Raw genomic sequence first — 14484 nt, forward strand, 5'->3', positions numbered from 1 at the left:
ACAAACTCTAGATTTGCATATGTCTTAAATATACAAAATAGTATGAGGGGAAGTAAATTCAAGGCCTGAGTTTCTGGGTTTTGTTTAGTAATTAGTCTGGACTAATTAGCTGGAACTAGTCTTTGTTTAATAATTCAAAAGATGTGGGCAGATCCTTATTTACAAGTACAGATCTGTATCTCCTCAGATAATAGGAACCCAGTGATAGTTTTTATAAGCAGCTGTGGATGAACAGAGCATTACTGCAATTAATATTTCACCTGATTGGTACTTGAGAGTATTAGGATCTTTCACACAGTATACAACCCTGTTAAGAGGCAGATACTCATACTCTCGTTTTACTGATGAGAGGCCACCCAGGGAGGTTATGCCACATCTCCGAGTTTACACAGCTGAAAGATTAGGACCCTGCCTGGTATTTTCTCTGCTAAGTCCACTGTTCCTTCGCTTATCCCATGTTATGCAGTAAGAGTTCTGAATTTCCTGGGCAGTAATCCCAAGCCTTGTAGCAACATCCGTCTTGAGGAGGAGCGGCCTGAAGTTTTTCTGATATGTGCTAAGATTCTAAAACTCCTCGGGCAGATCACACTAAGCTGTAGACTGAAGTAGCCCCATCCACCTGGATGGACGCTGACTTTTTCTGCGAAACGGTCTCCTCCACCCCCACACGCCCACTTTTATTGAGCTACAATTATACAACACTGTATTCATTTTAGGTGTTCCTTTTCAGTTTTTCAATTGCTTTCAGATTTAACTCCTCTGCATTTTAAAGCTTAATTCCCATCCCAGGTGTGCACCCAGCCAACTCTCTCATTTCTGTGAATGGAAAACAGATTCAGAGACTGGATCTGTGGAGTTGCAGGAAAAAAAAAAAAAGAGATGTGTGCGAAACAAAGCCGGAGAAGGTCCAATTTCCCTGCTGAGAGAACTATTTCTGAGCAGTTCACCAGGGCTACAAGCCGAAAGGGAGGGCAGGCTTGAAGTGAAGGAACCTGAGCGACAGCCTGCCGCCCCACCCCGCACCCCGACACACACCCCCCCCCTGCCCCGCCCCTTGTTAACACGCTGACGCAGAATCCCACAGTCTCTGGGGCTCCCCTCTCGCCCCGCGCCTCCGACAGCTCCACTCAGAAGGAGCAGCGCTCACGCCCAGGTCCCAGTGCCCCTCCGGGCCCCACCCCGCAGCCTTTGCACTTCCTGCCCGTCCCGGGCTGCGCCTGGCCCGTCCCCCGCGCTTCTCCAGGAGGCCGGCGCCGGCGAGCTCCTCCCAGAGCAGCAGCGAGAGCGGCCACTCCCTGTGCGCCGCGGCGGCTCGAAGGGGCTCGGCTCGTCGGACTGCAAGTGGCAGTCCCTCAGCCGCCAGGCCTCGGCCCCCCTGAGCTCCCTCGGCTGAACGGGCCAGCGCCTCCGGTATCATGCTGCGCTGGCTGCGGCGCTTCGTGCTGCCCACGGCGGCCTGCCAGGACGCGGAGCCGCCGACGCGCTACGAGACCCTCTTTCAGAAACTGGACCGTAACGGGGACGGCGTGGTGGACATCAGCGAGCTGCAGGAGGGACTCAAAAGCTTGGGCATCCCCCTGGGCCAGGACGCCGAGGAGGTGGGTCGCTGCGGGGCGCGGCCCGAGGGCCGGGAGGGCTGCGGGGACTCTGGGCGCCCCAGGACTAGGGCGGCGGCCCGCGGCTCTGCAGGAAGAGGCCGGACTAGAGGCGGCCAGGTACTCTAGAACGGATGCTCGTCGAGATCTGAAAGGCTACTAGTGTTTTTGCAGAAAAATGAGTGCGGCGGATGCTCTAGCTCGCTCTTAACAGTTCAAAATCGTGTACCCAGTACTTTTGGTACCCCCACCCCCTTTTTGTAGCTCTCAGCCTCTGTAAACATTTAATGAATTTTTTTTGGTGGTTTTTTTTTTTTTTTTAAGCTCTCAAACTTCAGTGGTCCCAAATTGTGTAAAAAGGCTCACATTTTGTATCTTTCTTCGAAGCTGCTTTCTTAAATCAGATAGTTTGCTGTTTTAGAACTGTTTGAAAACCCATCGTATTTACACCCCCCCCCCCCAAAACTTCCCGTTGAGGAGAGGCAACATTCCATTGTTTAAGACATTCTTAATACCCAAAGTCCACAAGTTGACCTAAAGGGTTGGCCCGTCGTCTGAGCAATTTCGGCTTCTCTGAGTCATAATTGTGTCCCCAGAGCAGCTCCTATCAGCAGGGCGGAGATACTTGGAACCGCTCCAGCCCCTCTGAAACATAAGAGGACACCGGCATTCTCTATTGCGAGAGGGAAAGTGAATACGTTCTGAGAGCGAACAACCGTTTTATAGTAGTTGTATTTTAAGCTACTCATTCCATGCCTGTAGTAGTTACAGGCCTCTTCAAGTGGCTATTTCTTCTTGAGTCAGATTTACTAACTACAACTTTTAGGAAACTGCCCATTTTGTCAAGGTTCATAGTACTTATATTTACTTACAGTTTTAAAAAAGTTCTGACTGTATCTGTAGTTGTTTTTTTCTTCCCCCACCTTCAATCTCACCAAATCTTTTTTTCTTGCCAGTCCTTCTCCCTGTCCCCGCCCCCGCCCCAACCCCCGTCTATACTATTCATACACTGAAAGAACCAACTTTGGTATTTTTTGCTGATTGTCTCTGTTTTTAAATTTTCTTCCACTAGCTTTTGTTTCTTCCTTTCTGCTTTCTTTAGGTTTACTCATTTGCCCCTTTTCTGATTTCTTGAGTTGAATGTTTGATTCATTAACTGACTCTTTGCGACCCCATGGACTGTAGCCCCCTAGGCTCCTCTGTCCATGGAATTCTCCAAGCAAGAATACAAGAGTGGGTTGCTATTCCCTTCTCCAGGGAATCTTCCTGACCCAGGGATTGAACCTGGGTCTCCTGCATTGCAGGCAGATTCTTTACCATCTGAGCCACCAGCAAAGCCCATTTTGAGCTACAATATCCCTTTGATCACTTCTTTCGTCTCATCCCGTAAGTTTGTATTTTTGTTGTAACTTAGCTCCCAGTTTCTAACATCCAATATGATTTCATTCCTGACCCATGAATTATTTAAATGTGTGCTTTAAATTTCAAAATATATGCTTTCTTTGTTGGTTCTTTGAAAGTATGAATAAAATACATAAACCTCTGGCAAGACTGATTAAGAAAAAGAGAGAACTCAGGAATAAAAAATGTCTTCAGTTTTCTAAAATTTATATAAGAATATATTATAAAATAAGTTGTATAAAACTATGTGTATGCAAACATATAGAACAGGATGGCATGTATTTGTCACATACCTAAAATATGTATCTTATACATAAATGGCAACCCACTCCAGTATTCTTGCCTGGAAAATCCCGTGGACAGAGGAGCCTGTGTGGGCTATACTCCACAGGGTAGCAAAGAGTCGGACACAACTGAGCGACTTCACTTCAAAATATATTTTACACATATACACATATACATACTATAACTGTCTGTGTTCATGCCAGATATTAACTATTCTCAGTATTCTTTTTTGATTCTTCAATAAAAGTTTAATAATGATTGCTTTTGGATGGTCAGAGTTAAATTACCTTTTTACTTTCTTCTTCATAATTTTTGTATTATTTCAGCTTTTAAAAATGATCATACATTATTATTTTTATGATTAGGAAGAAATAGAGGATTTTTTAAAAAAATTAAATATCATCTCTCTGGGATGAGCTTTTCCAGACCACAAGTTCATTACTGGTCTCTCCAAAAGGTATTTTTATTTATTGACTGTGTCCTCCTCTAATACCAAACATCCTGAAGATGAGGATCGTGTCTCATGATCTAAGCATAGTGATAGAAAGAGATTTAAGGCTTGTGATTTGAAATACCCTAAACAAGGCAGTGGCCCACTTGAAATGATTAAAAGTTGGTTATTAAAAATTAACCAGTTAAAAAAATTAACCAATTAAAAATTCAACTGCAAAGCAGTTGTTAATGGTCTTATTTCCAGCATATGTAGGACAGAAAACCAAAAGTTCTCCTGTTGTAAGATGCCCAGAAATGCTGTATAGGATAAGATAAATATATAAAAGTATTTTTTAGAGCAGTTTTTCGTTTTCAACAAAATTGAGAGGAAGGTACAGAGATTTCCCATACACCCTCTGCCCCTGGACATCACATACATAAGCCTTCCCCACTGACAACACCTTTTAACAGAATGGTACTTTTTTTTTTTTTTTTTTTTACCAAGGATGAACCTACATTGACACATCATTATCACTTTAAGTTCATAGCTTACTTTAGGGTTCACTCTTGGTATTGTATATTCTATGGGTTTGGACAAATGTATAATGACATGTATTCATTATTATAATATCATATAGAGTGCTATTACTGCCCTAAAAGTCCTCTGTGCTCTGCCTATTCATTCCCACCCCAGCCACTGATCTTTTGTTTCCATAGTTTTGCCAGATAAACATCTTTTAACACACATAGATGAACTTGTAAGAAAAGTCTAGCCAACCTATCTGGGTTTAAATTGCGATTGTGCTACTTACTTGATAACTTTGAGGCAAATTTTAAAATCTCTTCTAGCCTCAGTTTCCATATCTTTGACAGAGGTGATATCAGTACTTATTTCATAGAGTTATTGTGAAGTATAAATGAATTAAAATATGTTAAATACTTAGAATAATACCTGGTACCTAATAAACAATCAACTAATTATAGGCTTTAAATTATCTAATACTGTTATTATAGTCACTATTAAAAAGAAGTGTCAGAATCTCTATAATTGTAGCTTTGCCAACTTTATAATTTTGTTAGTTTTCCCCTTTTATATTTTAAAACTAGACTATATAGTGGACTGTACTACTGGTGAATTCAGATTTAGCATTGTTATATCTTCTTGGTGAATTGCTTCTTTTATCTTTATGATTTCTTGCCTATCCTTGTAGCCTGGTTCCCCCTATATTTGGCAAATGCTTGAATCATTGCACTGACCAGGCTGTTTCCCACAAACAGGTTGTTTCCCAGGTCACTGCAGGAAAATCTTCAGTATTTGGGCTCCCACCTTGTACAGGGCATCATCCTTGCCCCACATTCCACTCAGGGCTCTTTGCCTTCTGGGTGGTGAATGAGCCAGTTCCCAAGCCCCATGTTCCCACCTCTTGTCTTGGGCTAACCGTGATGCCAACTGCAACTGCGTCACTTCTGGTCTTCCCTGGAGCGGAAACCAAGATGGGATTGGGTGTGCAGAAGAAGGGTAAGGGAGAGGAGACGGGGTGAGCTGAGGGGAGTCTGCAGACCATGATGCAAGTTTAATCCCTGTTAGAAGAGTGCAAGAAAGGAGGAGGTTTAGGAGGAACTTCAGACCCAAGAATGGTTCTTACAAAGTCTCAGCTAGGCTAAGGAGAATGGCTGAGGAAAGGTAATCTGTTAGGAGAGCCCTGTGCTGGCTGCCCCTTCTGTGCTAGTCATCGGGTGGAACAGCCCAGGGGGCCTTGGCGTGACTCAGTGGGTCCAGAGGTCCACAGGTGTGGCAGGTAGGCTGGCAGTCATCTTTGCTTCTATAGCAGGTTCCCTTGTAGGCATTCTGACATGGTGTCCACAGGCCACTCCTTGGCCCCCACGGAGCTGCTTCTTAGCCTAGGTTTGGGGAGCGCACCTCACTGTTCTTGGCCTCTCTTCCTCGGGGAGGATAGTGGGACAAGATACAGTCCCCATTGCTTCACTTGGTCACAGCTGCCACTCCTGATTTCTCTTCCTGACTGTCTCTTTTAAACACCACTCTCACTCAGCTGGAAACTGCAGATCTTTGTAACTTTGCTGGTGGTATGACTCGAACTTTCCTTCCTGTGGGGCCTGAGCTTCTCAGGCCACTGTGGTTGCCTGTGCCCATTCACAGTCCTAAGTGGGCCAGGGAGTATTCAGTGGCATTCCTGGTGTCCACGTGGGTCATCTGAATTCCATAAATATTCCTCTCTGTCTCTGTGGTGTAGAAGCAGCCCTGCCTCCTGCTGATCAAGGCCAAGTTACACCTATTTCAGAGGCTGACTTCTTTTCATGTCTGTTATCCCTGAACACAAGATCCAAACGTCCAGATGGAAGTTATAGCTTGTAATTCAATGGGATCCTTATTGTGTTCCCTGACAAGAGTATAGCTATCCTGTTTGGGGACCAGAAGCTAACCCAGCAGAGCCCAGAGCTGTGGGGACAGGAAGCAAAAAGTCCCCAGCGAGTCACTGGGAGTGAAAGAAAGTGGAACTGCTGCTGCTTCCCCCTCTTAGTTCCTGGACTCAGGTATTCTTCCTTTAGGGGGCACAGAGCCACGTGGTAGGTCTCCGATTCAGTGTACATACTGCATCTCGTAAGGTGGCAGCCCAGTTTTGCCAAATAATTGTCTCCTAGGGGTTGACTTGACTCTGCTTTCAGTAGGCCATTCCAGCATTCTGTGAAGTTGGCTGCTTCCAGATGGTGTGGATCCCATGGTCTTGGGCCCACTTCTACACCTCTTGCACTGTGAAGGGATCCCCTGGTCAGTTGCTGTGTTAGGTAGCGATTTCATGCTTGTGGATTAGGCATTTCACCAACACCCAGACAGTGGTGCCATCTGAACTGCTGTGGGCAGGAAGGGGAAACCCCTACCTTCCTTCTTCCAGGAAGACACATTGTCCCTTCCATGACAGGTGGCACCCAATATAACTGACTTTCCACTGAGTGACCCATCGGTCTTCTTGAGGAATAGTGTCATATCTGGGCCAGGCAAGCATCAGATCATGAAATGAGGCATTGAGGACCTGCTGGATGGTTTGGATTTTTATCATATGAGTGATGGGGACACTTGGGAGGTTTTAAGCAAGAGGAGACACAAGCAGATTTATGATTTAGGAAGAGCATGCTGGTGGCAGTGTGGAAAGCAGATGGAGGAAGAGAGGGTGTGGAGGCAAACAAGCCTGGGTCACAGCAGCCAATCAAATACTTAGGATTACATGGTCAGTCTTTATGGAGGAGAATTTCAGAGGCATACATCAAGGGTCTGTATAATGTTACAGCCTGGGGAGATAATTCATTTGAGGATCTAGAAATGAGAACTATGGGGTGACTCTTCAAGGGAAACGTTTCAAGATAATTTGCATCTATCGCAAATACTCAATTGAAGTGAAATCTCTATAAATTCCATCTGACTTGATCTCTTCTCCATATTGCCAAGCTTTTGTGATGTAGAAGCATGTAGAAGAGAGCAGATTTCTATTTAAGTTCCTTCAAGCCTAGATGGAAAGATTGTGAAATATAAGAGTGTAGAATGTAGAAAATAGGTATAAGGAATATGATAATTTAGGAATATTTTAAGAAATACAATAATTAATCATTACTATGTGTTCCAAAAGTATCCAGGGAAAGGAAAAGACATCAAGACAAGTCCTGGGACAAAGAATTAACCAGAGGTGAAGTTGGGCTTCCCAAGTGGCACAGTGGTAAAGAACCCATCTGCAATACAGAACACATGAGAGACTCAGGTTTGATCCCTGGTTTTAGGAAGATCTCCTGGAGGAGGAAATGGCAACCCACTCCAGTACTCTTGCCTGGGAAATCCTGTGGATAGAGGAGCTTGGTGGGCTACAGTCCATGGGATCACACCATGGGGTCCCAGAGTCGGACATGACTGAGCATGCTGCAGGCACAGTGCCTGACACATAGGACAGAGGTGAATGCACTACAGTTTCTTCTTCTGAATGACCCTGCTTTTACATGTTTCCAAATTGCCTCATTATGAAATTAGTGTTTTAGAAGAGAGAAAATTCACATTAGGTTCTTCTAGGACTCAGGAATTGTTTGTAGAAGGTAGTATGAGAAACAAAGAAATACAGTAGTTATTATTAATATTCCCATAAGAATCTAGTAATCCTGTCTGCTTTTTCTTTTTTCTTAGAATATCCCTCCTCCCTTTCCCCCTTCCCCTCTCCTCCTCCCTCTCCTCTTCCTCCTCCTGCCCTTCCTCCTCCTCGTTTTTCATCGAAGGCCACATTAGAACATTCTAAAAGGATATTAATATTTGGATATCATCTGAGATACTCTGAGGAAAAAAATTTCAGACCATCAAACAGGAAAAGAAATACTCTGAATTTTAATTTACTGAAATGGAAATCAGAAAAATAAACTGATGAAGAGTCAGCAATTTTAGCTGGAAGTTCTTATTTTGATTCAATTTAGGCTTGGAAGACTTTGTAATAGTATAGGACCAAAAACAAACAAACAAAAAATCTAGATATAGAATGAATAAGGCAATAAAATGAAAAAAGGAAGATCATGACTTTTTTAATACAGATTTTTACAGATTTTTTAATTTTTCCTCAAATCGTGGCACCATTTAGTAGTAATTCTTTTATTCATAGGTGGAGGGAAAACGGGGCAGACTGTGTAGCATATGAAGGTATTCTTGTATCCATGTTCACAGCTAACTGATCTAACAGTTGTGTTCAACTGGCCTCTGAAGTTATGGACAATTTTAAAACTTAAGTTGTCTGCCATGTATTCACAGGCACAAACTCTTACTGTAACTTTCTTGGGAGAGACTTAGAATCATAAGAGGCCTAGGACTCTTACAGCTGAGAGGATTACCAAGAGCTAGAAGGGAAGCAGCTCAAAGAATTTCATGTTTGTTCTGGAGCCACTGCAGAAACCCAGTGAAGATAATGACCTGGCCTAGGGGTGCGGGGGTGATCACAGAAGGAAAGGCCCACACTGGCAGATTTTCATTCAGGCTCCAAGCATCATTACAATGATTCCCAAGTTCATTAACCTTAGAAGAAGTCTTAGAAAGGTGTAACTGAACAACTTAAAAAAAAGAAAAGTTGGACCAACACCGCTAGTCATTACGACTCCACAGTCCATGTCTCAAAATTCCCCTACCCACTTTTCTCTAAAAAGGAGTTCTAGCTTTAGAGACAGACCTGTGCAGAAGTCTTTCAGGAAGCTTCTGGAGAAAAGACTCTTCCTGGAGTGAGGTGGAAACAGGCTTTCTGATTGGATGATCAGGGAGTGAGGCGGGAACTCGGCGACCTGGCCCCCAAGGCCGCGCGCACCGTGTGCCTCTGCTCTGGAGCCGTTGCCTGCACGGTCGCCTTCCTGTTCCGTACCTGGCAGAAGGGCCTTGGCTTTGGTAGCAGAGAGAGAGCTGCTACTTCAGGTCTCTTCCAACTCTGCCTGCGGTGGGCAGAGATCGCCATCTTGCCTTTCACATCCACCTCGAGACGCACAGGGGTCACAGCGTGGATCACTCGAGGCACTTCTCCCGCCAGAGACATCCCAGATGGATGCCTCCTATGAAAAACTGTTTTCTCACCTAGTGAAGACGGGACCCGGGACATCTTTGAGCTTCAGGAAGGCCTCCAGGGTGTAGGGGTCATTCAGGATGGACGGAAGGTGGGCTTCAGAGGGGCTGTGATCAGAGAGATGTTGGGGCTGAGAGTTCTGGAGGAACCTTGGGCAGAGAAGTCTACAGTCAAATTTACAGGTTCCTAAACTTGATCTGCAAGGAGATCCAACCAGTCCATCCTGAAGGAGTTAAGTCCTAGGTGTTCATTGGAAGGACTGATGCTGAAGCTGAAACTCCAATACTTTGGCCATCTCATGCGAAGAGTTGACTCGTTGGAAAAGACCTTGATGCTGGGAGGGATTGGGGGCAGGAGGAGAAGAGGACGACAGAGGATGAGATGGCTGGATGGCATCACCGGCTCGATGGGCATGAGTTTGAGTAAACTCCAGGAGTTTGTGATGGACAGGGAGGCCTGGCGTGCTGCGATTCATGGGGTTGCAATGAGTCAGACACGACTGAGCGACTGAACTGAACTGAACTGAGACTTGATCTGGGTTGCCACTGTAGTTTTCAGGTCAATTACCAACCTTACTGTAGGAAGACTAACAATGTTACTAATAGTCTTCTCTAGCATTTTTCTCAGTTTTCCCCTTGGCTCTAATATGATAATTTAGGAATATAGTGAGGAATACAATAACCAATCATTACTAAGTGTTCCAAAAGTATCCAGGGAAGGAAAAACACATCAAGGCAAGTCCTGAGACAAAATAACTAACTAGAGATGAACTCGGGCTTCTGAATTCAAATTGTTCTCAAGATATTGGATGCAAACTGGTTTTTGGAGTCACCTTGTTCAAGGTACTCACCTGTTATTAGTAGCCTATGAGCATCAATCCCAAGAATGCTCCCTCCCCTCTTTAGAGAACTGGCATAATCACTGTGTGTGTGTTTTGAGAGTTGTGTGGTAGTTGAAACTTCTCTAATATTGGATTTTGAAGGAGGGAAATCAGTCTGAATGGCTTGTAGTCTTGGGGTCTCACCCAAGCTAATATGTCCTTATAATTTGCTTTAATCATCAGACTTTTAAAAATGAGCTTGGGCATTGTTTGCTTTGCAGATCTTTCCCCCAGCAACCTAGGTTAGAGGATCCTTCTCAGTATGTGATGGCTCATGCATTTCTACCAGTGTATTTCCAAGTAATTTCTGTTTGGAAGTTATTATTGAGTATAATTATTGTTTTCCAATTATATTTTCTCTTTGGATGTTTAACTCAGAAGACTGGGAGATCCACAAGAGGTAAAGATTGGCAAATTCATTTGAAAAATAGGCACTTCATGCTCAAAAAATTGTCAGTTGAGTTCTGTTAAGATTTGGTAAAACTCTTCTTCTAATAAGCTGTGTGAACTTTGGAAGTCTATATTTTAGTCACCCATTCAGTCATTGGTCAGTTGTATTTTGAGCATGTTTTATATGCCAGGCACTGTGTCTTGATTTCTTCATTTGTAACATCAGAGGCCTGGACTGGATGTTGTCTATAGACCAAGCCCAGTGCAAAATATTCTCTCTGTAAATTTCACTTGGATTTTTAAGTTGTGTTTTTCTTTTTAAACCTATTCCCCTTCATGCTTTTTTAAAGTTTCTCTTGTACTTAGATTTTCAAGTGTGACTTTTATTTATTTATTAGGAATAAACTAACTTTTCATAAGAAATTCTAGATTATGCCATAAACGAGTTCAGTCTTTGAAACACATTACTTCTTTATCAAAACAAAATTTTTTCCATACTGTTGTTCTTGGTAATAGATGGTGTGAGCCATATAAAAAGGCTTTTTGTGACTGATGAGGGCTTACTTATCAAAACTCCAGCAGACTCTGCAGTATCACATCAGTTCAGTTCAGTTACTCAGTCGTGTCTCACGCTTAGCGACCCTATGGACTACAGCACACCAGGCCTCCCTGTCCATCACTAACTCCGGGAGTTTACTCAAACTCATGTCCATTGAGTCGGTGATGCCATCCAACCATCTCATCCTCTGTTGTCCCCTTCTCCTCTTGCCTTCAGTCTTTCCCAGCATCAGGGTCTTTTCAAATGAGTCAGCTCTTCGCATCAGGTGGCCAAAGTATTGGAGTTTCAGCATCAACATCAGTCCTTCCAATGAACATTTAGGACTGATTTCCTTTAGGATTCACGGGTTGGATCTCCTTGCAGTCCAAGGGACTCTCAAGAGTCTTCTCCAACACCACAGTTCAAAAGCATCAATTCTTCGGCTCTCAGCTTTCTTTATAGTCCAACTCTCACATCCCTACATGACTACTGGAAAAACCATAGCCTTGACTAGATGGACCTTTGTTGGCAAAGTAATGTCTCTGCTTTTTAATGTGCTGTCTAGGTTGGTCATAACTTTTCTTCCAAGGAGTAAGTGTCTTTTAATTTCATGGCTGCAGTCACCATCTGCAGTGATTTTGGAGCCCCCCAAAATAAGGTTTGTCACTGTTTTCACTGTTTCTCCATCTATTTCCCATGAAGTGATGGGACCAGATGCCATGATCTTTGTTTTCTAAATGTTGAGCTTTAAGCCAACTTTTTCACTCTCCTGTTTCACTTCCATCAAGAGGCTCTTTAGTTCTTCTTTGCTTTCTGCCATAAGGGTGGTGTCATCTGCATACCTGAGGTTATGGATATTTCTCCCAACAATCTTGATTCCAGCTTGTGCTTCCTCCAGCCCAGTGTTTCTCATAATGTACTCTGCATATAAGTTAAGTAAGCACGGTGACAATATACAGCCTTGACATACTCCTTTTCCTATTTGGAACCAGTCCTATTTGTTCCATGTCCAGTTCTAACTGTTGCCTCTTTACCTGCATACAGATTTCGCAAGAGGCAGGTCAGGTGGTCTGGTATTCTCATCTCTTTCAGAATTTTCCACAGCCTACTGTGATCCACACAGTGAAAGGCTTTCGGAATTTTCCACAGCTTACCGTGATCCACACAGTGAAAGGCTTTGGCTTAGTCAATAAAGCAGAAATAGATGTTTTTCTGGAACTCTCTTGCTTTTTTGATGATCCAGCGGATGTTGGCAGTTTGATCTCTGGTTTCTCTGTCTTTTCTAAAACCAGCTTTCTGAACATCTGGAAGTTCAGGTTCACATATTGTTGAAGCCTGGCTTGGAGAATTTTGAGCATTATTTTACTAGCGTGTGAGATGAGTGCAAATGTGTGGTAGTTTGAGCATTCTTTGGCATTGCCTTTCTTAGGGATTGGAATGAAAACTGACCTTTTCCAGTCCTGTGGCCACTGCTGAGTTTTCCAAATTTGCTGGCATATTGAGTGCAGCGCTTTCACAGCATCATCTTTTAGGATTTGAAATAGCTCACATGGAATTCCATCACCTCCATTAGCTTTGTTTGTAGTGATGCTTCCTAAGGCCCACTTGACTTCACATTTCAGGATGTCTGGCTCTATGTGAGTGATCACACCATCATGATTCTGGGTCATGAAGATCTTTTTTGTACAGTTCTTCCATGTATTCTTGCCACCTCTTCTTAATGTCTTTAGCTTCTGTTAGGTCCGTACCATTTCTGTCCTTTATTGTCCCTATCTTTGCATGGAATGTTCCCTTGGTATCTCTAATTTTCTTGAAGAGATCTCTAGTTTTTCCCATTCTGTTGTTTTCCTCTATTTCTTTGCACTGATCACTGAGGAAGGCTTTCTTATCTCTCCTTGTTATTCTTTGAAACTCTGCATTCAGATGGGTATATCTTTCCTTTTCTCCTTTGTTTTTGCCTTTCTTTTTTCACAGCTATGTAAGGCCTCCTCAGACAGCCATTTTGCTTTTTTGCATTTCTTTTTCTTGGGGATGGTCTTGCTCTGTCTCCTGTACAATGCCACGAACCTCCATCCATAGTTCATCAGGCACACTGTCAGATCTAGTCCCTTAAATCTATTTCTCACTTCCACTGTGTAACTGTTAGGGATTTGATTTATGTCATACCTGAATGGTCTAATGGTTTTCCCTACTTTCATCAATTTACGCCTGAATTTGGCAATAAGGTGTTCATGATTTGAGCCACAGCCACAGTCAGCTCCTGGTGTTTTTGCTGACTGTATAGAGCTTCTCCATCTTTGGCTGCAATGAATCTATCTATCTGATAGATTTGAAATCTATCTGATTTTGTGTTGACCATCTGGTGATGTGCATGTGTAGAGTCTTCTCTTGTGTTGTTGGCAGAGGGTGTTTGCTATGACCAGTGTGTTCTCTTGGCAGAACTCTATTAGCCTTTGCCCTCCTTCATTCTATACTCCAAGGCCAAATTTGCCTGTTACTCCAGGTGTTTCTTGACTCCTACTTTTGCATTCCAGTCCCCTATAATGAAAAGGACATCTTTTTTGGATCTTAATTCTAGAAGATCTTCTAGGTCTTCATAGAACTGTTCAATGTCAGCTTCTTCAGCATTACTGGTCAGGGCATAGACTTGGATTACTGTGATATTGAATGATTTGCCTTGGAAACGAATAGAGATCATTCTGGCATTTTTGAGATTGCATCCAAGTACTGCCTTTGGACTCTTTTGTTGACTATGATGGTTACTCCATTTCTTCTAAAGGATTCTTGCCCATAGTAGTAGATATAATGGTTATCTGAGTTAAGTTCACCCATTCCAGTCCATTTTAGTTTGCTGATTCCTAAAATGTCAACATTCACTCTTGCCATCTCCTGTTTGACCACTTCCAGTTTGCCTTGATTCATGGACCTAACATTCCAGGTTCCTACGCAATATTGCTCTTTACAGCAATATCGTAACCACATAGAACCTTATATTTCAGGGAAAGTGATGTGGCTTTTCCTCAGTTAAGGTGACATCTCTAGGAAGTTTTGATGTGAGTTTTCTCTCACAAGTCTCCAGCCTCCCTAGTCGAAAGTTTATTTATACAGATTGAGAATTCATTTAATTTTTTACATATAGAAGTGGTACTTATGTGGTGCTAAGGAAGAAAAGATACAACTTTTTATTCTGGTAACTAACAGATTTTTTGAATGATATTTTGTTTTTGTTTTTGTTTTTTTTGCTATGAAAAATGAGAGACTGAACATGCAAATAGTGGTTGGACCATATTTAAAATTGAACTTTGTATTTCATAGTATATGCAAATGTAAAGTCACTATGTTGTAAACTGAAACTAACATAATCCTGTATGTCAA

At 42.9% G+C, this 14484-nt stretch overlaps 1 protein-coding gene across 1 annotated transcript in view; it reads left to right on the top strand.

The window, feature by feature from the left end:
• Positions 1 to 1193: 1193 nt before the first annotated feature.
• The window catches only part of LOC122436608 (calcium-binding mitochondrial carrier protein SCaMC-1), a 62051-nt gene continuing 48760 nt past the window's right edge, over positions 1194 to 14484 (top strand). Inside the window, exon 1 of the mRNA XM_043460477.1 lies at positions 1194 to 1598. Coding sequence (XP_043316412.1) covers positions 1416 to 1598 — 183 coding nt within the window. The 5' untranslated portion in view covers positions 1194 to 1415. The remainder of the gene's footprint in view (positions 1599 to 14484) is intronic.

This window comes from Cervus canadensis, chromosome 2 (assembly GCF_019320065.1).
Source record: "Cervus canadensis isolate Bull #8, Minnesota chromosome 2, ASM1932006v1, whole genome shotgun sequence".
NCBI classification, from domain to species: domain Eukaryota; kingdom Metazoa; phylum Chordata; class Mammalia; order Artiodactyla; family Cervidae; genus Cervus; species Cervus canadensis.